The 23,353-nt window shown below is 40.3% G+C and overlaps 1 protein-coding gene across 1 annotated transcript in view; it reads left to right on the top strand.

Annotated features, from left to right (window-relative positions):
• Positions 1-23,353, top strand: part of Psme4 (proteasome activator subunit 4) — a 105,594-nt gene that overhangs the window by 12,043 nt on the left and 70,198 nt on the right. The window contains exons 2-7 of the mRNA XM_051170250.1: positions 4,218-4,358; positions 5,060-5,176; positions 18,660-18,704; positions 20,340-20,489; positions 21,423-21,486; positions 22,991-23,065. Coding sequence (XP_051026207.1) covers positions 4,218-4,358; positions 5,060-5,176; positions 18,660-18,704; positions 20,340-20,489; positions 21,423-21,486; positions 22,991-23,065 — 592 coding nt within the window. The remainder of the gene's footprint in view (positions 1-4,217; positions 4,359-5,059; positions 5,177-18,659; positions 18,705-20,339; positions 20,490-21,422; positions 21,487-22,990; positions 23,066-23,353) is intronic.

The raw sequence follows: 23,353 nt of genomic DNA, 5'->3' as shown, positions 1-23,353 counted from the left end.
AGATCTGTATCCCAAGTATCAAGTTTGACTTTTAATTTTTAATGATACCATAGTATTAGCAGTGTGGTTTCTCAAGCACAATGAACCTTTTTAGTTTGTTTTAGACAGAGTCTCTGATTGACCTGGAACAGGGGGCTAGGCTGCTGCCAGTAAGCCGCAGAGAGCCGCCTGTCTGCCTCGGCAGTGCTGGGATTAAAGGAGACATTATTACATTACACACTATTTAGACAAAATAGGTTTTGGGGTTGAACTCTTTGTCTTGCCAAACAAGCACTTTACTAACTGAGCTATCTACTCAGCTCAAAGACCAATTTAAAAAAGTATACACACACACACACACACACACACACACACACACACACACACACACACACACACGGCTGGAGAGATGTCTCAGCAGTTAAGAGCACTGTCTGCTCATCCAGAGATTCCTGAATTCAACTCCCAGCAACTATATGGTGGCTCACAACCATCTATACTGGAATTTGATGCTCTCTTCAGGAATACACGTGTACATGCAGATAGAGCACTCATACATAAAATAAATAAATAAAATCTTTAAAAAAATAAAACAAAAATTTTACGGTTATTATTTTTGTATTTTTCAAGTGTTACCACTCTATTGATGGCATGAACCTGGGAATGGAGCCTAAAAGTGAGACAGATTAAAGTTTCATGCAATAGTGAACTTTATTCAGAGCATCAGACAGCTTATATTCTGAGGGTATTTTGAGGATTTGAGCAGTCATATGAGCAAATGTCACCTGAGTTTAGGCCACATACAGTCAAGGACAACATGTGCTTGGAGACATCATCTGAATAATAAAGAAGTGAATCCTCTCCTATTTACTCTATTTGGGAGGGGTGTGAAAGTACATTCCAAGAACAACCTATGTTACTGAGGAACAGAAGTTACAAGACTCTCATCTTGTTTTCTTGGAGCTTTCTCACAAGCTCTTGGAATGCTCACATTGCAACACTTTGGAAAGATTTTTTGTACGATATTTTAAGAAACACTGAGAACTACTTTTGGATTGGGAGATAAAGGAAATACATTTCTGAGGAATTCCCTTAAAATCTTTAGCTTTTTCAACAACTCTAGTCCTTTGAGGAAGCCTTCTTATTGGTTTCTTCAGAAAGTATTAAAACTTGAATTTTATGAATTTCATGTCTTTATTGTGTGTCTACTGCTGTAGCTCAGTTTTGTTAGCCTATTGGATCAGTGTCCTTCCAGGTTTTTGTTTTGTTTTGGTTTTTTGAGACAGGATTTCTCTCTGTAGTCTTGGCTGTCCTTGACTCACTTTGTAGACCTGGCTGGCCTCGCACAGTGATTGGCCTGCCTCTGCCTCAAGGAAATATCCCTAACAGACCAAGAATTTAAAGATCTTTCTGGAAGGTAGGAAAGCACTTTAGACTTTGAGTTAGACTTAACTTTAATTTGATTTTAGCCTATGGGAGTAATAATGTCAATCTCTGTCTGTCTCGGTCTCTGTGCCTCCCCCCCCCCCCCCCCCCCATCAAGGTTTCTCTGTGTGCCTCTGCTACCCAAGTGCTAGGATTAAAGATGTGAGTCACCACTGCCTGGCCCTCTTTCTCTTTCTTGCTCTCTTTTTTTAAAGATTTATTTATTATGCACACAATGTTCTGCCTGCATGTGTGCCTGCCTGCCAGAAGATGTCACCAGATCTCATTATAGAAGGTTGTGAGCCACCATGTGGTTACTGGGAATTGAACTCAGGACCTCTGGAAGAGCAGTTAGTGCTCTTAACCTCGGAGCCATCTCTCCAGCCCTCTCTGTCTTTTTTTCTTTTTTAATCTGCCAGTGGTCTTCAACAAAGTGGTTTAGGATTTTACATATCTAATAATTTGTTGTAAATAAATTTTGAAGTAGTCTCTTCTTATTCCATAAATACACCATGTCTGATGTCTAAGGAAGGAATACTTGGCTGGAGGTGGTGTTCCACACGTTTAATCCTGGCACCAGGGAAGTAGAGGCAGGTTGTGTTAATCTTACCACGTGAGAATAAGACCACTATCAGGATTTTGTGCCAAATTTGAATCAAGTTTTAATTAAGTACTTGCCAGGATGATGGATTGTGGCCAAGTTTATTCTGGGGTTCCCAGGAAATGGCCATGAACCATCCAGGACAAGAAGTAAGATGGTACCTGCCTGATTCTGCCTCTAAAGTTGGGCTATGGCTTTCCCTTCTCTACACCCAAGCATATTTTATTAAAAGTTTCTCTTAAGCTAGGCATGGAGGTGCACGCCTGTAATCCCAGCAGTCAGAGAGGCAGAGACAGATGGACTCTGTGAGTTCGAGGCAACCTGGTCTACAAAGTGAGTCTAGGACAGCCAGGGCTACACAGAGAAACCCTGTCTCAAAAACAAACAAACAAAAAATGTTTCCTTGATGCCCTGTGTCAGATGAGCTGCCTAACTCTGTAATAGGGACACGAGAGCAAAGCAGAACAGCTTAAATAAATTCTTTGAAAAGTAAGTTAGCATAAAACTCATGGGGTTGATAGTTAAAAATCTATGCATAGGTAATTTTAAAGGAATCATGTGGTGTGACTCCATCTTGTGATATAGGTAACCTGTGGCTTGCTACCATTTCAGCTGTTGTCCCCCATCAGGATGGAGGCAGCCATCTTTACTAGGGTTGGAGAGGTTGAATGTCATGTGACTTTACTGCCACCTTGATTAAAGGTGACCACATGGTATAAGCCAACCAAGTGAAGCAACAACAGGTCTCCAGGATATTTTGGATTAGGGTGGATTTTTTAATGACAATTCCTGTTCTGAAAACAAGGCTTATGAAAGAGGATTTTAAAAAACTGCTTGTTTAATAATATATTAAAGCATGCAGTCATGCCAGGTGTGGTGGTAGGTGCCCGTAATCCCATCACTCTGGAGGTAGAGGCAGGCGGATCACTGAATTTGAGGCCAGCCTGGTCTACAAAGGGTCCAGGACATCCAAGGCTAAACAGAGGAACCCTGTCTCAAAAACAAAAAACAAAAATCATGCAGTCATATATACGTGTGTGTGTGTGTGTGTGTGTGTGTGTGTGTGTACACACACATACATGTGTTCATATATATAAGAAAGTACCTTGCACTGGCAGCCAAACTTTGTAATATAAGTCGCTCAGGTAGTATTATTTTTAAAAACATGAAGGAGTCATGGAGAACAAGGCTTGCCACTGTGTGTCAGGGCTGGAGTTCCTAAAGAGAGCTGAGTTGCAAAGGCCATGAGTTTACACTGCCCAGGTGCTTATACAGGCAAATCCACAAGGTCATGTACCTCCTGCCTCCATTCAGTTGGGGGCCTGTGTTCAAACACATCTGGTGCAAACCAAACTTGTTTTTGGTCTACCAAACCTGTTTAGGGAAGTGGAAACATGGCTTGTTATTTTTAGTTTTTTGTCCCGGCCCTTCCCCCCCCCCCCAAGTTTCTCCGTGTAGCCTTGGCTATCCTGGACTCACTTTGTAGAACAGAGTGGCCTTGATCTCACAGAGCTCTGCCTGTCTCTGCCTCCCTCCGCACTGGTATTACAGGCATACACCACCCAGCTCTGTTAAGACAAGGTTTTTTTGTTGTTGTTGTTGTTTTGTTTTTCGAGACAGGGTTTCCCTGTGTAGCCTTGTCTGTCCTGGATTCACTTTGTAGACCAGGCTAGCCTCGAACTCACATAGATCCGCCTGCCTCTGCCTCCCGAGTGCTGGGATTAAAGGCGTGCACCAGCACACCCGGCTTGTTCATTGTTTTTCTAAATTAAAACTTTAGTATGTAATAACTGGGCACACATCTGTAATCCCAGTCAGTACTCAGAGAGGCAGAGGTAGAGGTAGGCAGATCCCTGTGAGGTTGAAGCCAGCCTGATCTACAAAGTGAGTCTAGTACAACCAAGGCTACACGGAGAAACACAAAACAAACAAATAAACAAACAAACAAAAAACCAAAAAGAAAGAGAAAGCAAAATTGAGTATGTATACCTTGAGATAAACTATTAGCTTATTTTTCTTTTTTATTTGTTTGTTTATTTACTTATTTATGGGGAGTGGGTGTCAGTATGAAGACTTGGCTGGTCTGGAGCTCTCTGTGTATGAAATTTTGATATTGCAGAGGCCTTTTACTGCTGGGATAGATGGATACTACAAATGGTAAGGAACATGAATGACTAGACTTATTTTTAATAGCTTTGTTTTCCTTTTGCAGGTATATCCGACTTTATGGGAGAAAATTTAGCAAAGAAGATCATGTTCTTTTTATTAAGTTATTGTATGAGCTGGTATCAATTCCAAAACTAGAAATCAGCATGATGCAGGGATTTGCCCGTCTCTTGATCAACTTATTAAAGTAAGTCTTCTCTGTTATTCCTGGAAAGATTTTTTTTTTTTTAAGCTTTAATGGAGAGACTCAATTTTGGGAAAAGAACAGAACAGTTACCCAAAGTTTAACTCTATGTTTTTATTTTAAAAATAATTTTCTCGGTGAAGCTTTTAATTGTACATGCTCAACTGTAGATGGTTGGGTTCTTTCTTTATGCTAATTATTTTCTTCATAGTATATAAACTGTTCTTGTACCCAGGGAGGACTAGAAGCATGGTATAGCAAAGCATGAAAGGAGCAGGAGAGATGCATCAGGGGTGGATAAGAACATTTACTGCTCTTGCAAAGGACCTGAGTTCGGTTGCCAGCACCTGCATGATAGCTCACAACTATTCCTAATTTTATTTCTAGAGCACCCCATGCCGCCTTCAGTCTTTGAGAGCCCCAGCTATGCGTGTAGTGTATGTAAACACGTGCAGACAAAAAACTCATACACATGAAACAAATGTTTATCTACAGCAATGGTGGCGCAGTTTAAATGCCTCCTTTAATAGGCACTGCTTGGTGTTGAGGAGCTCCAAGTTATTTCCTAGTGCTCATTCTGTCAGCGAGTGGCTTTGGGGCAGAGACAGGCAAAGCACACTGTGATTAGCTAGCCTCTCTGTGTAGTATATTCAATAATCATGCATTGGTATAAATGATTGCATATATTTTTCTTCTTTAATTAGGAAAAAGGAACTTCTTTCAAGAGATGATTTAGAGTTACCTTGGAGACCACTTTTTGACATGGTAGAGAGGATATTATATTCCAAGACGGAGCACCTGGGGTTAAATTCATTCCCTAAGTAAGTATTAAAGTACTTCTTTCGGGCCACCTGTGGCATTTAGGGGATTGAATACAATGGAAGGAAAAAAATGGGTTATTTTAGATAAGCAAATGCTTTTTTGTTGTTGTTTTTCTTTTTCTTCTTCTTTTTTTTTTTTTTTTTTTTTTTTTTTGCATAACCTTGGCTGTTCTGGAACCCACTGTGTATGTAGAGCAGGTTGTCCTTGAACCCACCAAGATCCACCTGCCCCTGCCTCCCAAGTGCTTCCATTAATGATGTGCATCACTGTGCCCAGTGCAAACACATTTTGTTTGTTTGTTTGGTTTGGTTTTTCAAGACAGGGTTTCTCTGTGTAATCGTGGCTGTCCTGGACTTGCTTTGTAGACCAGACACAAAGTATCAATGTTACTACACTTAAGATGTAAACTGTGCCTTCAAATGCCAGTCCTTGGTTTTTGTCCTTTCCTAGTAATGCTTAAAAACTATAGCCGCCTTGCTGATTATTGGTTTCCTTGCATGTTTACCATGATTCAAGACCTACTTTTTATACATTTTGTACTTATTTTAAATGCTCATGGTATAATGTCACTTGCTACCCTGCGCTGCTGGTTAGTGATCTCAGACTGGGCTGTTAAGTATCATTTCTGCGGACAAGGTTTTGTCTTCCTAACTTTTTAGTATCCACCACCATTGAAAATTTGGCTTAAAATGTTTTAAAATATGTGATTAAAGTTTACTTTTAACAAGTAAGAGTTGTTTTTGTCTATTTCTGTTTTGTTTTTTGAGACTTTTTTTTTTTTTTTTTTAATAGCCTTGGCTGTCCTGGAACTAGCTCTGTAGACTGGGCTGGCCTTAAACTCACAGAAACCTGCCTACCTCTGACTCCTAGGCGCTGGGATTAAAGGCATGTACCACCACCACCTGGCCTAATAATTAATTTTTAAAGGCGGGCTCCTGTTAAGTACCTAGGCTGGCTTCAGATGCTTGGTAGCCCAGCCTAGCCTTTGTTGAAGTTATTTTTTAATCTGTCAATATAGGAAACATTTTTTTGTTTGTTTGGTTGGTTTTTTGTTTTGTTTTTGTTTTTTGTTTTTGTTTTTTGAGACATTTTGTTTTTTGTGTAGCCTTGGCTTTCCTGGACTCGCTTTGTAGACTAGGCTGGCCTCGAACTCACAGCAATTCACCTGCCTCTGCATCTTCAGTGCTGGGATTAAAGGCGTGCGCCACCACGCCTGGCTGGAAACATTTTTGTAATTAACTAAACTAGTATCTAACATGACTATGAGTTTGGTTGTCTGACTAATATGCATTTCTTACTTATCCTGAACAGTTCATAATAGTAGCTTTAAAAATGACTAAAACTTAACATTACAGTTTTAAGAATTACATAGGTACAACACCTTAGCATGTTGTAGCCAAAGATCATACTAAATCTGTTTTAATATACAAAGATTTATACCAATGTAATATTTTTGGCTTATTAATGTTCTTTGGTCTAAAAGTAGATTCAGTAGTCTATCTTTTTCCTTATCATTCTTTTTTTTTTCCCAGAGCTGAGGACCAAACCCAAGGCCTTGGGCTTGCTAGGCCAGCGCTCTACCACTGAGCGAAATCCCCAACCCTTCCTTACCATTCTTATAGGTGACCCCTTTAAACCAACAACAAATACCTATCACCCATAGAATGACCAAAAAAATCCACCTCATCTTGGAACTGGGGCATAGTTTTCTTAAATTGCTTCCTGCTGATTTGGGATATAGTTTTTCTTTTGGGGGACCAGTCTTAAGAAAGCTGTAACTTTTGCTGTCCAGTCTTTGCATGCTAGGAAAGTTTAGAGCTTAACTGAACTTCCTGATTGGAACAGTCTGTGATGCTGGATGACCTAGCTAGCTGTTCTGAAATTGTCCTAGATATAGATTTTCAAGGAAATAGTCATTGAGGCCATCTGTGAGGTAGGATTACCTGGGATACTTGTCTTTTTTTGTGTCTGCTCCTCCTCTGCAAAATATATAAAACCTTGGCCTTGTAATCCTCTTGTCTCAGATTTTAAGTACTGGGATTGCAGGCATAAGCACTCTACTTGGCTTGTTCTTTAGATGTTATTAGCTGTTTTCTATTACAAAACAGAGTGATTTGTCATACTTATGTACTGGTTTCTTGAAGAACACTGTCTTATGTCTGTATTAACTTTCTCATTCATAAATTACAAGGCTTCTATTAGGTCAACATTCTGAACTCCTTGCATATGACTATAAATGGCAGATTTTTTTTAGAAGTTTTTTTCGATTAATGATTTAGTGGTAAAGAATGAAATTATACACAGGCAACTGTGAACTTAGCCTTAGTTAGACTTTGGGCAAGTGGTGTAGATAGACTAGTTAGGAGTCATTTTTTAAAATTTCAACCATATACAAACTAAAATTAATTATGAAAGTGACTGGCACTGTGTTCAAATAGTTTTATTTTTTTTCCATTATGGACCCGGGCATTGTGGTGCACCCTTTTAATGCCAGCACTCCAGAAGCAGAGGCAGGCAGATGTTTGTGAGTTTGAAGTCAACCAGGTCTACAAAGTGAGTCCAGGACAGCCAGGGCTACACAGAGAAACCCTGTCTCGAAAAACAAAACAAAGCATAACAACAAAAAAGTCATTATGGGTTAGGGAGATGACTTAGTGGATAAGAGCACTGTGTACTCTTCCAGAGGATTTGGGGTTCAATTCCCAGTACCCACATGGCAGCTGAAAAATGTCTATAACTGGCTCCAGGGAATTCGACACCTTCACACCGACATATGTAAAGGCCACTCCCATCAAAAAGTAGACAAACAAACAAAAAACCAACCCTGTATGAAAAACCAAAACCAAACCAAAAACAAAACTAGCCGACGCATAGCAAAACAAGTGGTGTGGTAGCTCACACAGTGCCTGGATAACTAATGGAAAGGTCATAGAATTTAAGAGAGCAAGCAAACCAGCTGAACAACAACAAGAAACAGTTCTTGTTAACACAGTTTTCTATGAAGTATTGTAAAGATGCCTATTGAATGTTACGTCTGTGGCATAGACAGAACCGTCGCACAGAAACATCAGCAGTTGTTGTTGTTTTTGTTTTTGTTTGTTTGTTTGTTTTTGTTTTTGTATTGTTTTCTTTCAGAAACAGAGTTTCTTTGTGTAGCCCTGGCTCCTCGGAGCTAGCTCTGTAGCCCAGGCTGGCCTCACAGAGATTCGCCTACTGTTGCCTCTCAAGAGCTGGGATTAAAGGTGTGCACCACCACTGCTGGTAAACTTCAGGAATTTTTGACTGGCATTACTGTTTGGTAGATTTCTGTGACCTGTTACTTGTGTTCCGATCAGCTATCTTTCTGGAATCCTTTTTAACTCTGAAGTTGTTGACAGATGAATGGTGGGGGAAGGGGTTTTCCCAATGATTTCTTTTTGTGTTGTTTCTTGGTGCTTTGTAGAAGACATCTTGCTCCCTGCCTAGACAAGTGTACCTATGCAAAGGGAACCACTTTGTGTAAAGCTGTAGATGTTCAATAACATTGCCATGACCTTCTTCTTTAGATATACCAGTTGTTTGCCTAGAAACTTTATGCTAGTGTCCTTGGTGGTTGTGTTTCAGCACATAGTTTTCATAGCTTCCTTACCATCTTTATTCCTGAACTTTGCATGAAGTTGTGGAAAACCTTCTCTAAAAATGTACCAGTGACTATTTTTTAAAAAATTAATCTTTAAAAAAACTTTTACATTCGCATCCATGTATGTGTACCATGAATATGCCTGGTGTCCATAGCACTCAGAAAGGGGTGTCAGATTACTGGAGCTGGCGTTTTAGATGTCTGTGAGCTACCATTTAAGTGCTGGGATGTCGGGAACACCCGTTGCTAAGGTTGCACTGTACAATGACCAGGAACCCTTGAGCTTCCTGCAAAATGAGAACTCCTTTTGTCACTGGGGTTCCTCTTCTTTGCATGGGGAGTCTGGATCCCTACACCTTCTACCTGAGGAGTGATGCCTGTTGGTCCACAGGAAGTTTGCAGGTTCAACTCCCTTTCTTCTGATAAGAACCTGCCCTGTAAACACCATTGATTCTTGGAATGGCTTTCCATGTAAACAAGGCACCTTAGTGCCTTAGCCCTCCAAGCCCCCGATCTATACCCACCCTGAATATCTCTAGACCCTCCTTAAAGTTCTATATAACTCTTGTTCACCTCTAATAAAATTGATCTGCCTCCCCAGAGCTGGTCCTGGAAGTCATTTCCGTCGAGAGCCTTCTAAACCCCCTGCTTTCTTTGTTCTCGTGGACACTCCCGGGGTCAGGAAGGGCATACTGGAAATCAGGCCGGGACCCTCTGGAAGAACAACAAATGCCCAAATCTCTGAGCAATCTTTTCAGCCTAGACAGTGGTTGTTGTTTTAAAGAGATGCTGTTACTGTACTGAACTTATTGCTCAGTGGTGGGGAACATGCTCAGCATGCCTCAGACAGTGGTTTGTATCAGTGTCTGTAAAGTGTAATTGGCTGAGCACTTGATTCTGGTTTTGATAATTAACTATACTAAAGCTATATTTGCCAGTAATATTAAGGGTAAAAGTATAGTTCTGTGTTGAGTGTGTGCTTAGCACTTGCAAGGCTTAGTCTGTATATGTAGTGACAAAGATAAGTATGTATAAACAGTCCCTCTGGAAGGAGTGCACTGATTCTAGAATTGTCCCTGACTGCCTCATGCACACCATGACACATATCCTACCACCACATGAGTCTACACGAGTTCTAGGCAGCCAGGGCTACCTAGAGATCTTGTCTCAGCAATTGTAATTTTTTAAAAAGGTATCCATGTCTTGTTTAGTGTTGTTTTTTCCAGAGAGGGTCTCAGATTCACTCTGGAGCCAAGGCTAGCCTTGAGCTCTAGATCACTTGCTCCTATTTCTCTCGTGTTGGTCTGTGTATAATTTCCGTGTTGATGTATGGCATATCATGCCATGCTGTAGGGTAGTGCCAGGAACATGAAGCTTGTGAAACAGGGTGTGTGACTTCCTTCTTTCTGCTTAGCTTGAGTTGAAAACTGCTGTTCTTGGCTCTTGAGCAAAAATGCCAGAGAAACCAGCAAGTCATACAGCAGTGCTTGGAGCTCCTTGTTCTTCCCAGCACCTATCTGCCTGTCTGTTGAATTTCTACAAGGGAATGGTTTTGACAATTACTGCTTTTCTGCTTAACATTGTTTTGGCACACTGATGCTGCAAACACTGCTTTCTTTTACGTTTATAGTCAAGAAAAAAAAGGTGGTTACTTTTTACAAACAGTTTAAATTTCTTAACACTCTTTAACTTGCTTTCATAGAATTGATATTTTGTTTTCAGTATTTCTACCTTAGATGTATTTGGACACATTTGAAATTTGACAGCCTGTTCTTTACTATTTTTAGATGACCTTTTATAATCAGAAGTGCTCCATTTGTTAAGTGTCTTTCAGATCTTCAACTCTGTGTACTTTGTATGTTTGTTCTTATGGAAACCACTGCTCTGTAGACCAGGCTGGCCTCCAACTCAGAGGGATCCGCCTGCCTCTGCCTCCCAAGTGCTGGGCTTAAAGGCGTGCACCTCCACACCTGGCCTTCATTCTGTTTTAAAAGTTGGTCCTGTTTAGAGCTAAGATAACATTTTATCTTCTCTTTCCTTCTCCTTCCTTCCCTTCCAAGACTTCCAAGTACTGAGATTGTTGGTAATTGGTAGAGGTTTGTTTGTTTCCTTGTTTTTGTTGTTGTTTGTTTGTTTTAAGACAAGGTCTCTAAGTTGCCCTGTCTGTCTGGAACTCATTATGTAGAACAAGCTGGTTTTGAACTCAAAGAAAACTGTCTGCCTCTGCCTCCTGGGTACTGGGACTAAAGAAATGCACCTTGTAGAGTTTTTAATTTAGTAGACAATACAATTTTTTGTTTGTTTTGTTTGTTTGTTTGTTTTTTCGAGAGAGGATTTCTGTGTAGCCTTGGCTGTCCTGAACCATCCTGGACCTGTGCACCAGGCTGGCCTCAGACTCACAGAGATCCACCTGCCTCTGCCTCCTGAGTGCTGGGATTAAAGACATGCACCACCATGCCCAGCTGAAAATACAAAAATTTAAAGGACTTGTTTGTAAGTTCGATACTAACAACATAAAAAGTTTTATACTGTTTATTCCAGAAAGAAATATACCTATCTTTTTGGTTATGGTTTTATTTCATAAAACAACATTCTTATCCCGGTGGTGTTGGTGGACACCTTTAGTTCCAGCACTCATGAGGCAGAGGCAGATGGATCTCTGAGTTTGAGGCCAGCCTGGTCTATAGAGTGAGTTTCAGGACATCCAGAGCTGCACAAAGAAACCCTGTCTCAAAAAACGAACACAAAGGAATGTTCCTTATACTCTGAGTGGCATAATGCAAGATAAAAATATAGAGTATAATATAGGTTATTTCTGCCAATAAAATGTTAGGGTTTTAAAATAATTTATAATATATTTTTATTTTATGTTTTTTGGTGTCTTGTTTGATGTATATTTGTGTGAGGGTATCAGAAACCCTGGAATTGCAGACAGGCGTGAGCCGCCATGGTGAGTGCTAGGAATTGAACCTGGGTTCTCTGGAAGAGCAGCCAGTGCTCCTAACTACTGAGTCAGCTTTCCAATCCCCATTTTTTGTTTTTGTTTTTGTTTTTTTGTTTTTTTTTTTTGGTTTTTGGGACTTACTTACTATAGTAATTCTTATTTACATAGTCTATCTTACTATATAGCCTTGGCTGGCCTGGAGCTCACTGTGTAGACCAAGTTGGCCTCTGTTCACACTGGTCTGCCTTCCTCTGCCTCTTGAGTCCTAGGAATAAAGGCCTGTGCTACCATACCCGGGCCTGTATATACAGAGTGTTCTGATCTCATTCACCTTATTCTTCCTTTCTGACTTCTGACTGCCTTCTCATGTCTCCTTCCAACTTAATATCCTTGTAAAAAAATTTAAAGTATTTTTCTTTATATGCTTAAGGCTACCATGCAGTTGTATAGCCTATTTTTCATAGTACTATGCCTCTAAAGAAAAATTTGGTGTTTTAATTTTTTTTGAGGGGTGGGAGTAGGGTCTTGCTGTGTAGCCTAGGCTGGCCTCCAACTTCTAGGAGTACTGTCACCACACCTGGCCTGGCACTTGTTTTTGATTATCTGTGTATCTTTATCCCACTTCCACTTGTGGTTGCTAGTGATGGAGCCCAGGGCCTTGACTTACTAGGCAAATGTACCACTGAAATTTGCCCTAGCCTGGCTTTCTGTATTGACTCAAAAAGTGTCATTTGCTTTTGTTGTCTCTCTCTCTCTCTCTCTCTCTCTCTCTCTCTCTCTCTCTCTCTCTCTTTGAGACAGATGTTGCTTATTGCATAGGCTGGCATCAAACTCACAGTACTTCTTCTGCTTCCCCAGGGCTAGGATTATAGGCCTGTGTCACCGCGCTTGGTTTACAAAGGACCATTTGAATTAGTGTTCTCATATTTAAGATCAATTAAGTCTTTTATTCATCCCTTTCACTACATGGAAATAACATATTCTAGACTCTGGAGTTTCTTTCTTTCTTCTTCTTTTTATTTTTTACTTTTTATTTATTTATTTTTTTGGTTTTTCAAGACAGGGTTTCTCTATGTAGCCTTGGCTGTCCTGGACTTGCTGTGTAGACCAGACTGGCCATGAACTCACAAAGATCCGCCTGCCCCTGCCTCCGGAGTGCTGGGATTAAAGGCATGCGCCACTGCGCCCGGCTTTGGAGTTTCTTAATAGATAGCAAATAAGTTCCCCATTGACCTGTCATTTAGATCATTTTCACTAGTTATTTTATCAGTAAGCACTGATTATTAACATAATATTTGCAGTGATTTCTAAAACAGCATTTGAGGAACATTGTACATTGAGGAACTATTTATTCAACTATTTATTCAAGAATTAGAAAATAAGTAATGAATTTTGTTACTGTTCTTGGTAATGTTTTTGCTGCAGGGGTTTTTCAAAAAAACAAAATATAACCAATCTATTTTAGAGCAATTAAAACAATAGTTCATGGGCTGGTGAGATGGCTCAACAGTTAAGAAAACATGGAGTTTGTTTTTGTTTTTTTGTTTTTGTTTTTAGAAGACCCAAGTTAACGTTTCTAGCACCCATACCAGGCAACTCACAACTGCCTATAACTCTATCTCTAGGCACCTGAGGCCCTCTTGAGGCCTTCACGGGTAACTACCCCCTACCCTACAGACACAGATATTTAAAAATAATTCAAATTGTTCAAGTAATCATGCTAATTTTACGTGGGGAAGGATGACTACTGTAACATTTATTTTAGAGAAATACTTTTTACTAGTGCTGACATTGCCTCCATGATGATGTACTTTATTTATAACTGATTAAATAATCTTAATGGCTATGAAAAAAATGACTAGCTGTATAACTGGACAGTATTAGATTTTGCAAGATGGGTTGTGGAAAATCTTTGACTGAAGATAGGTTTGTTTAGATTTGGAAAAAGAAGGTAAAACTGACTTCTACATGAAGAAGTTGATACTTTTACTATTTAATTAGGAGTTTAAGGCAGCTAAATATGGAATGTACTATTTTTCCCCAATTCATAATGTGAAAAAAGCAAACAGAATTAGCCTGACATGGAATTTTAGTTCCGTTGAAGCTGTGAATATTTATGGGCTTATTCTTATTTTGAATATATCGTGTGCCATGTGTTTTTGGGATTTAAGAGTTAATCTTGGTGGATGGGAGAGGGAATGGGGAGAGAGGTGGGTAGGGATCAGGTGTGGGGAGAGCTAGAGCGAGATGGGTGGGGGTGAGGGTAGGGAGGCCAGGAGAGAGCACAGAAATCTGTAGGGGCATGTCTCTGGGACAAGGGAGGCTCCTGGAAGTCTATGGGGTTGACCCTAGCTGAGACTCCTGGCAGTGGAGGTTAAGTAGCCTAAAGTCCTCCTAACTTCCTGTAGCCAGGTGTGAGTTCCAGTGAAGGGAGGGGGATACCAACCCACCCATAAAACCTTAGAACCAAAATATGTCTCATCTACAAAGAAGTGTAGTGATAAAGATGGAGCAGAGATTGAGGGAATAGCAACCACTCTGCTATGCTTGCTGACAGGAGTCTAGCATAACTGTCATCTGAGAGGCTTCATCCAGCATCCAAAACAGATGCAGGGACCCATAGCCAAACAATAGACAGAGCTCAGGGAGTTCTGTGGAAGAGTGGGAGGATGGATTAATGTAATGTAGCCTGAGGGGTCAAGGACACCACAAGAAGATCTACAGAATAAACTAACTGGGCCCATGGGGTGCACAGAGATTGACCCAGCAACTAAAGAGCATGCCTAGGCCCCCTATACATATGTAGCAGATGTGCAGCTTGGTCAACATATATGTCCCCTAACAATAGGAGTAGGGGGCTGTCTCTGAGTATTGCCTGCCTCTAGATCCCTTTCCCCTAGCTGGGCTGCCTTGTCTGGCCAAGGTGGGAGAGGATACATTTAGTCCTGTTCCAATGTGTGGTGCCAGGGTGGGTTGGATATTCCTTGGGGGCCTCCCCTTTGCTGAGAAGGTGAGGGGGGAAGTGAGGTGATGGGGGGGGGGGCATGAGGGTGGGACTGAAAGAAGAGGAGGGAGGGGCCTGGGATCAGGCTATAAAGGGATTAAATGGGGAAAAAAGTTAATCTTGGTGGTGGCTCGGTGATTAAGAACACTGCATCTTCTTCCAGAGCACATGGATTTGATTTCCAATACCTACATGGTGACTCACACCTATCTATTGTATGTAACTCTAGCCCCAGAGGACCCTATACTGTCTTTTGACATCCATGCTTTCCAGGCACACAGTGGTGCAGAGACATACATGCAGACGAAACACTCATACACATAAAATAAATAGTTCTTTTAAAAAACTTTTTAAAAGAAAATTAATCTAAGCCGGGCAGTGGTGGTGCATGCCTTTAACCCCACTACTGGGGAGGCAGAAGCAGGCAGATCTCTGTGAGTTAAAGGACAGCCTGGTCTACATAGTGAGTTCTAGGACAGCCAAGGCTAGGCAGAGAACCTTATCTCGAAAAACCCTAAAAATAGAAAAAACAAAAACAAAAGCCTAATCTGATCTTGATAGTTACATAAAACTAAGAGTCATGAATTTGAAGTTCACTTTTTAGTAAGTGGAAGCAGACTGCTAACTTTCTTGTCATGTCCTGGTACAATTAGAGTACAGTAGTGCCATCATGAGAAAGTTGAGGTGCAGAGAGGAAAATTCACATGAGGCCGAAACTGGAACAAGAGCTGAAGAATTCATTTTCTGTTCATAATACTAAAGTAATCATTAAAGAGAAGTTTCTCACCTGGGTGTGATGTCCTGAGTGATGAACTCGTGACTGATAGCAGGAGAATCGCTGTTAAATCAAAACGAGCACATGGTTTTGTTTCTGCAAAATTACAAGTGCAATGAGTTTTGCAAAGTATGAGTTAATGGTGAACATTTACTATGATAACAAATAAATATAAGCTACCCAGCAGCTTTCATTATATTAGTTAATTTTTGTTTTGGTTTTTGAGACAGGGTTTTTCTGTGTAGCCTTGGCTGTCCTGGACTTGCTTTGTAGACCAGGCTGGCCTCAAACTCATAGCAATCTGCCTACTGGCTATCATGCAAATAATTGACTCTTATATCTTTATAAAGCTTTACCACACAATCTTGAACAGCTTAAGTCTGTTCTTAACCCTCTGTTATCCTGACACCATCTTTGCCAAAATCCCCAAGTTACTTGCATTTTAGTTCTTTGTTTGCTTCAGCTAAGTCTTTATATCTCCTGCACCTCTGCCTGTGGCTGCATCCCTTTCAGAACCCCCCACTTCCTCTTCTAATTCCTCCCCTGGTTGTCAGGAAGTCCAGCCCTAGTGATAGGCTATAAGCTGCTTAATTGGCATATCAGGTTGGTTGGGGAGCAGTGTTTATACAATATTGAGACAGGAGATAAACAGAATAAGGATTACAACCAGATATGGGGGAGTACAGAAAACAGCATTTGAATTACACAATAACCTATGTCTACAGCTTTATGAGAGGGTAGGTATTATTTGCCATGATGAAAAGTACTGAGCTGAAATATTATACTCCTTGAAACAGTGGAATTCCTATTCAAATTCAGATTTCTCTGACTCTTAGGTTCAAACTGAAGCACTGTGTATGCGGCGGCTTGTGTGCGTGTGTGTGTGTGCGTGTGTGTGTGTGTGTGTGTGTGTGTGTGTGTGTGTGTGTGTGTGTATTTTTAATGAAGTACAATTTCTAAGAGAAAATGGGGTGTGATAAACCCTATCCAACTCTGTAGATTCCTTTTTAAAACAGCAGTTTGAGTTATCAGTTTAGTATGCATTTCCAGCAATTGGAACTTAAGTAGTGATTATTCACTCCCTCTAAAAATTAGTAAAATATGATCTAGTAGCATCTAGCCTTAACCTTTTATTTTATTTTTAAACAGAAACATTGTTTCCTTCATCTTGAGAGATTACAAGAATCACAAAAGGTCACTATACAGATATCACAGGTTAGAGAGATTGTACCCTTTTCTGAATAAAGAGCATAAATTCCATGGTGCAGACCTTATGTGGAAGAAGGGGTTGGAATTGACTTTATGTGAATGAAATCACACTCTACAACCCTTGGCCCAGTAACCAGTTACAGGAGTAGGTGTGATCATTGACTTCCTGTGCTTGCTTCTGGAATGAAGGCAACCTTGAGCTATGTTGTCTTTGATGGCTTGCCCTTTGGAATGGTGTCTAATGCCAGGATAGTTGCTTTCTTGGTGTAGGGAAGTTACTTAGGAGAAATAGCAGGATTTCCACAACATTTAAATCTGAAACCAGCTGCTGCCAAACTAGTAAAATCAATGGAAAGTTAATGTGAGGATAGGCATCTTGTTCTTTTCCTTAGAAATACAGCTCCTGTTTCAGAACTCCCCTTAAAAGTCTGAACTTAAATGAACCAGATGGCTTTCTACATGTTGGCTCTATATTTGTTACTAACTGGCTCTTCAATCCAAACTGGAAGAAGATCCAAGATCCATGCCGTTTGTTCCCCTGGTAGAAAGCATTTATTGATTATTGAAAGTAAGCAGAAGTTGAGGTATCCCTGCAGATTTGAACAGCCTTATTGGATGTCCTGAAATAGTAAGTACAGCTATGGGCTTCAGGGATCTTCAAATGTAGTTAAAGGAATGTTTATCACCACTCCCTCTTTTCACTAGGCAACCTTAGATGACCAGTAAACTGTGCTTCTTAATTGTCTTGCCTTTTGTGTGTGAGAGAGTAGAGCATTGCTCTGAGCTGGGGATCAAAACAATGTTTCCTGATTGGCCGCTGTTGTTGTTGTTGTTGTTTTAAAGTGTACTTCTTGATATCCACCTCCATCCTCACCCCCAGAGTTTGAAAGGTGATGCTTAAAGGAGTTAGTTAATAACAAGATTGCAGTTTTCTTTGTAGGTTGAAGCTATATGATATATTGAGTTCTTGTGGTGAGTGTGTTTTGTGCTGTTTGTTCCTTATAGTTTAGTTCTTAAGCTTTCAGAGAAATTGGTCAGACCTCTGGACTTCAAGAATTTCAAAAGGTTTAATGATAAAATCTCTGAAGCCTTAACACCCCGGCCCTGCCCTTGAATTTTGAGCATTTTTGTGTTTCTATTTATATTTCTCATACTGTAAGTAGTCACAGATTTGTTTTAAATTTCAGCGCATGATATCCCTGAGTTTTGTTTGCATCTGACCAGTTTTGGCTAGAGTCTTAGTTGCTATCTTAAATATTCTACTTGAGCATGTATTTAAACCGGTATCCACGGCCTTTTCATTGAAGTTCACGTGAGTTTTTCATTTACTCACCTGATTTCATGAGCAGCTCTTTAAATGGAATAGCTGTTGTTTTTGATCATTGCTACTAGCAGTAAAATGCCTTGGAGGGTTAAAGAATCCTTTTAAGTGTTTAACAAGACTTCTTTCTACCAGTGTTGATAGAAGCACACTGTATTTCGTTATATCTCAGTTTAGATTTGGTGCAAAAGCACTACCACAAAAATTACTATTTAGAATTTCTTGCCATTAGGCTTACTTTGTGTGTGTTTAATATGGCCATTGTTATCTACCTTGTAAAGACTGAAAGGGGCTTTATCTTTTTCATCCCAGTATAGTGTTTTCCTTTGTTTTATTTATCACCAAGAAGTCGGCGGGGGGGTCGGGGTGGAGGGGTGGGCAGGGGGGGCACGGGGGCAGGGTGGCAAAGTGAGGGCAGGGGAAAAAGCAGACTAGGAGTCTAAGTAGATAATCCTTGTAATTCTGTCTACAGCAATGAAAAGGTTTAGTAATTATATGTGAACAGATAATATCTGAACTTATGTTTGTATTTTCGAGATATAGGTTGTAGAATTAACTCTATTCTTTAAATAACCCAGTGTAATTTATCAAATGCCTTTTTCTCCTCCAGTTCTGTAGAAAATGTTCTCAAAACACTCGTGAAAAGCTGCAGGCCGTAAGTACTCATAATTTATAAAGCTTCTTGTTTTACCTGTGGCCCTTCCCCCACCCTTCCTCCATTTTTAGTATACTTTGAAGAGGAAATTAAAGGTATAAATAGTTTCTGATATTGTAGTGCTAGTCATTGAGCACACATAGTGTTCCTAGTTCTTTTTTTTTTTTTTTAATTTATGTGCATTGGTGTAAGGGTGTCAGATCTTGGAGTTACAGACAGTTGTGAGCTGCCATGTGGGTGCTGGGAATTGAATCCGGGACCTTTGGAAGAGCAGACAGTGCTCTTAACCACTGAGCCAACTCTCCAGCCCGTGTTCCTAGTTCTTGACTGTATTTTTTAAAGTTAACTAACTCACTCTCTGTGTCTCTCTCTCTGTCTCCCCGCCCCCCGCCATGTGTGTGTGTGTGTAAGGTGGGGGATATGTGCACCATGATACATCTATAGAGACTGGAGGATGACATTTTTAATTAGTGTTACTTTGTTTTGAACTGATTCAGAAATATTTGGAAGGTGAATTTGATGTGTAAGGTCCTTGAAGGTGGAACATAATTCAGTGATGGTGATTCTGCTTTAAATTGCAATTTGCTACATTTAATACCTGGCAGAAATGTGTGGTGAATTTAATAGAAGTGTAATTTTATTTTTCATATAAAATAATAAGGTATGTTCTTTAAGCTAAAGGTTTATGAAAATATGATAGGTTAATAATATGCTGTGTAGGTCAAACCTATAAGTTAACTTCTTTGGAAAGAATAAAAGTTTCTCAGATATGATACTTTATATCTCATATTGATTGATTGAGAAAATGAAACAAGGTCTCAAGTTGCCATGTGGGCTTTGAGCTGTGGTCATGTTGCCTCCATATCACAGTGCTAGGCTGATAGGTTTGCATTCTTCTCCTTCCCCCACCCCCAAGCCTTGTGCCTTTGCAGATGAATTTAGCAATTATACATGTGGCCTCATAAAATCATGTGCCTTCATTTTCTCTGTGTGTGTGTGTGTGTGTGTGTGCGAGAAAGAGAGGCAGAGAGAGGCAGAGAGAGACAGAGAAACACACACACACACACACACACACACACACACAGACCCTGTAGAACTTCCCTCTGGTATGAAGTACCATGAGAGTGCATGGCACCCACAGGCTTATCTAAAATGTCCCAGAAATTCCCGGGCTGTTGCCCCTGTCTTATTGTTACTGATTATTTACCACCTACATAGACTTGAGTTTTATTAAGAATTTTTCAGTTGCTGTTATTTAAACCACAACCATGTTTTCCATGTTGAAAACCTAAGTAACAATGTTTTTTCAGCCTCAAATCATCTTCTGAAAGTTTGTTAGGTAAAAAGGAGTTGACTTTCTCTTAAGTGGGGCAGAATATTTATTCTATCTTTGTAAAAGTAAGTTTTTATGGTAGGAACCTTGATATTTCTAGTGAGACTCATTCCTCTTTTGCTGCTAGGCAGTAAACCTGGGGCTTCGCAGGTGCTGGACAAGTGGTGCTAATTCCCTAGCCTTTTCTTCCCACTTTTGTCAATCATACATAAGTATTACAGAGTTTTTAATCCAATGGTCAGATACATGGAAACCTTGTTTTTTCCTTTTTTTTTTTTTTTTTTTCCTTCTCCTTTTTAAAGATATTTCCCAGCAGATGCAACAGCAGAAATGTTAGAAGAATGGCGGCCTTTAATGTGTCCTTTTGATGTAACGATGCAAAAAGCCATCACTTATTTTGAAATATTTCTTCCTACCTCCCTTCCTCCAGAACTGCATCATAAAGGTTTTAAGTAAGTGTGTGTATATTTGACATATCCTAGGATACAGCAATACCAATAACTAGCAAGGAGCTAAAAAATGAGCATGTGGCTCATTAATTCTATTTATTATAATTCAAGTGTGAAGGCTAAAACAGCTGAGCATATAATTGTAAAGAAACGACAAGCCTAATAAAAATGATGGCTTTAAGATATCAGAAGAGGTGCTGCTCACACTATGGCACCAGCCAAGGAAAATATAGGCAGTAAACTTCAAACCCATACCCAGACCTAGCTGATGGACAGGACATTTTCCACTGTTGAGTGGAGAGTGAGATCTGACTTTCAGATCTCTGGTGCCCCATTTCTGACCACGTCCCCTGGATGGGGAGGCCTGGTGGCACTCAGAGGAAGGATAGCAGGTTACCAAGAAGAGACTCGATACTCTAAGAGCACATATAGGGGGAGGAGGTCTCCCTCAGTTCCAGACATAGGGGAGGGGAGTCGGGGGGAAGCGGGAGGGAGGGAGGAATAGGAGGATACAAGGGATGGGCTAACAATTTAGATGTAATAAGAATAAATTAGTAAAATAAAATAAAATAAAATTTTTTTGAAGTGGAAAAAAAAAGAGGAAAAAATATAACAGCTATAATGGGAAAATGTCAGACAAGGAGAAAGGCGAATAATATAAGAGAGAAGGTTGTGACAGTTGTTAAGTAAAAGTGAACAATAGATATTTAACAATTCAGAACATTTAGAGGATGAGATTACATTTTATAGCACAAATAAACAGGAAAAGGGATATTGAGAAAGTCTTTGCTCCATGGAGTTAGAAACTTTCAGCATTGTTTTCCTAGATTGTGTAGTTATCAGCAACAACAATAGATTTAGAAGTACAAAGACTGCCCGCCTTTGAACCACTTTCTATACTCACTTGCTATTCATAACAAAATTTTTCTTCTTCAGACTTTGGTTTGAGGAATTAATTGGCCTTTGGGTTTCAGTGCAAAATCTCCCACAGTGGGAGGGGGTAAGTATTCTATTTTTTCTTTTTATAAGTGTGTGTGTGTACACGCACATGGGGGTGTCTAAGTGTACCTGTTTGTCTGTAGATAGGTAAGTATATACATGTGAGCACAGGTGCCTGAGGAGGCCACAGAACTAGAACTGGAGCTGTGTTGTTTTGTTTTTGCAGTGCTGGAGCAGTCTTTATGGATAAGTTTAGTGTGTTGAGGGTGGGGTGCAGATGTCAGATGCCTGTTTCTACCTCTGCCACCTCTGCCCAGCCACTAAAGAGCATGTCTTTGTGGTTCAGCACCAGGCTGTGGTTGAGGCCTGGCTTCTTCAGTACTGCAGAGCACTTATCTTTGACTCTACAATGGTGACTTCTGCCACACCCCCACCTAGTGGCTCTTTCTGGTGGCTACAGAGCCCAGCTGCTCTGGCTCAATCTCTAGGCACATCATGATGGGCTCAGAAACATCAGGAGGCAGAAGAGAACTGGAGGAAGACCCAGGATGGTGACTGAACTGGTCACCTGAAGCTCTGAGGGTAAACATAGCCCTTGTCACAGCGGGGTTTTTCTGTACAGGTATTTTTGAGCCACCAGATGTGTGTGCCAGAACCTGAGTTGGTTTCTCTGCAAGAGTATTGTGGGCTCCTAACCATGTAGCCGTCTCTCCAGGGCCACTTAATTTCTTTCATCTTACTATGTTCTAACAGAAGTAGACAAGCGTGCATGATAAAGTACACGGCTGCTATTTGCTTCTGTTAGTACTTATTATAGATACTATTGGATATTTGATGGAGGCATATATAGATACATTTTCCTTTCAATTTTCATTGTGCATAATGCTTTGTGGTTTTTCCCTTTGAGGAGTATTTTGCTTGCAATTGATTTTAAATGGGTGGCATGAATCAGATCTTAAATTTGGAAGTTTTAAAAAGCAAAGTCGCCGGGCGTGGTGGCACACGCCTTTAATCCCAGCACTCGGGAGGCAGAGGCAGGCTGATCGCTGTGAGTTCGAAGCCAGGCTGGTCTACAAAGTGAGTCCAGGATGGCCAAGGCTACACAGAGAGACCCTGTCTCAAAAAAAAAAAAACAAAAAAAGCAAAGTCAGCTGGGTGTTGTGATGCACACCGGTAATCCCAGCACTCAGAGTTACAGAGGCAGGCAGATTTCTGTGAGTTCAAGGCCAGTCTGGTCTACAAAGTGAGTCTAGGCCAGTCAGTACTACACAGAGAAACCCTGTCTTGAAAAAAACAAAAACAAAATTTGAATAAACTATGTACACGGTTCTAGTGAGTGCTGAAAGGAACACACGAGGAAGGAACGGGCATGGCCGCACACACCTACAGTCCTAGCACTTGGGAGGCTAAGGCAGGGTTATCATCAAGTCAAGACCATTCTGGCACATAGTGAAAACCATCTCAAGACCTCTCAAGACAATAAGCCAACAGAATAAGGATTATAACTAACGTTTAAAAAAAACAAATGCATCAACTTACCATTATTTTGTTTTTTTTTCTTCCAGCAATTAGTAAATCTCTTTGCTCGATTGGCTACAGATAATATAGGATACATAGATTGGGATCCATATGTACCAAAGGTAATTAAAAAATCTGAATATGTATATCATAGTCCTGATACTTACATTATGTGGTAAAGGGATTTTTTTTAAACCATTAATGCCGAGTGCTATGTGCCTCTTGCAATGGAGGACATGAAGTGTAATTTTGAGAACAATGTAGAAAATAGTAAGTAAATTACTAGTAATATCACAAGTTTATTCATTCCAAAGAATTTTCTGGGTTTAATTCGATTGCATTCTGGAGTGTTAGACCTCTATCCCTTTAGAAATGAAAGCTAAGTTATCTCTAGAGCTGTGTTGCTTCAG

This window comes from Acomys russatus, chromosome 28 (genome assembly GCF_903995435.1).
Source record: "Acomys russatus chromosome 28, mAcoRus1.1, whole genome shotgun sequence".
Taxonomy (NCBI): domain Eukaryota; kingdom Metazoa; phylum Chordata; class Mammalia; order Rodentia; family Muridae; genus Acomys; species Acomys russatus.
This window is presented reverse-complemented; position numbering and strand designations above follow the sequence as displayed.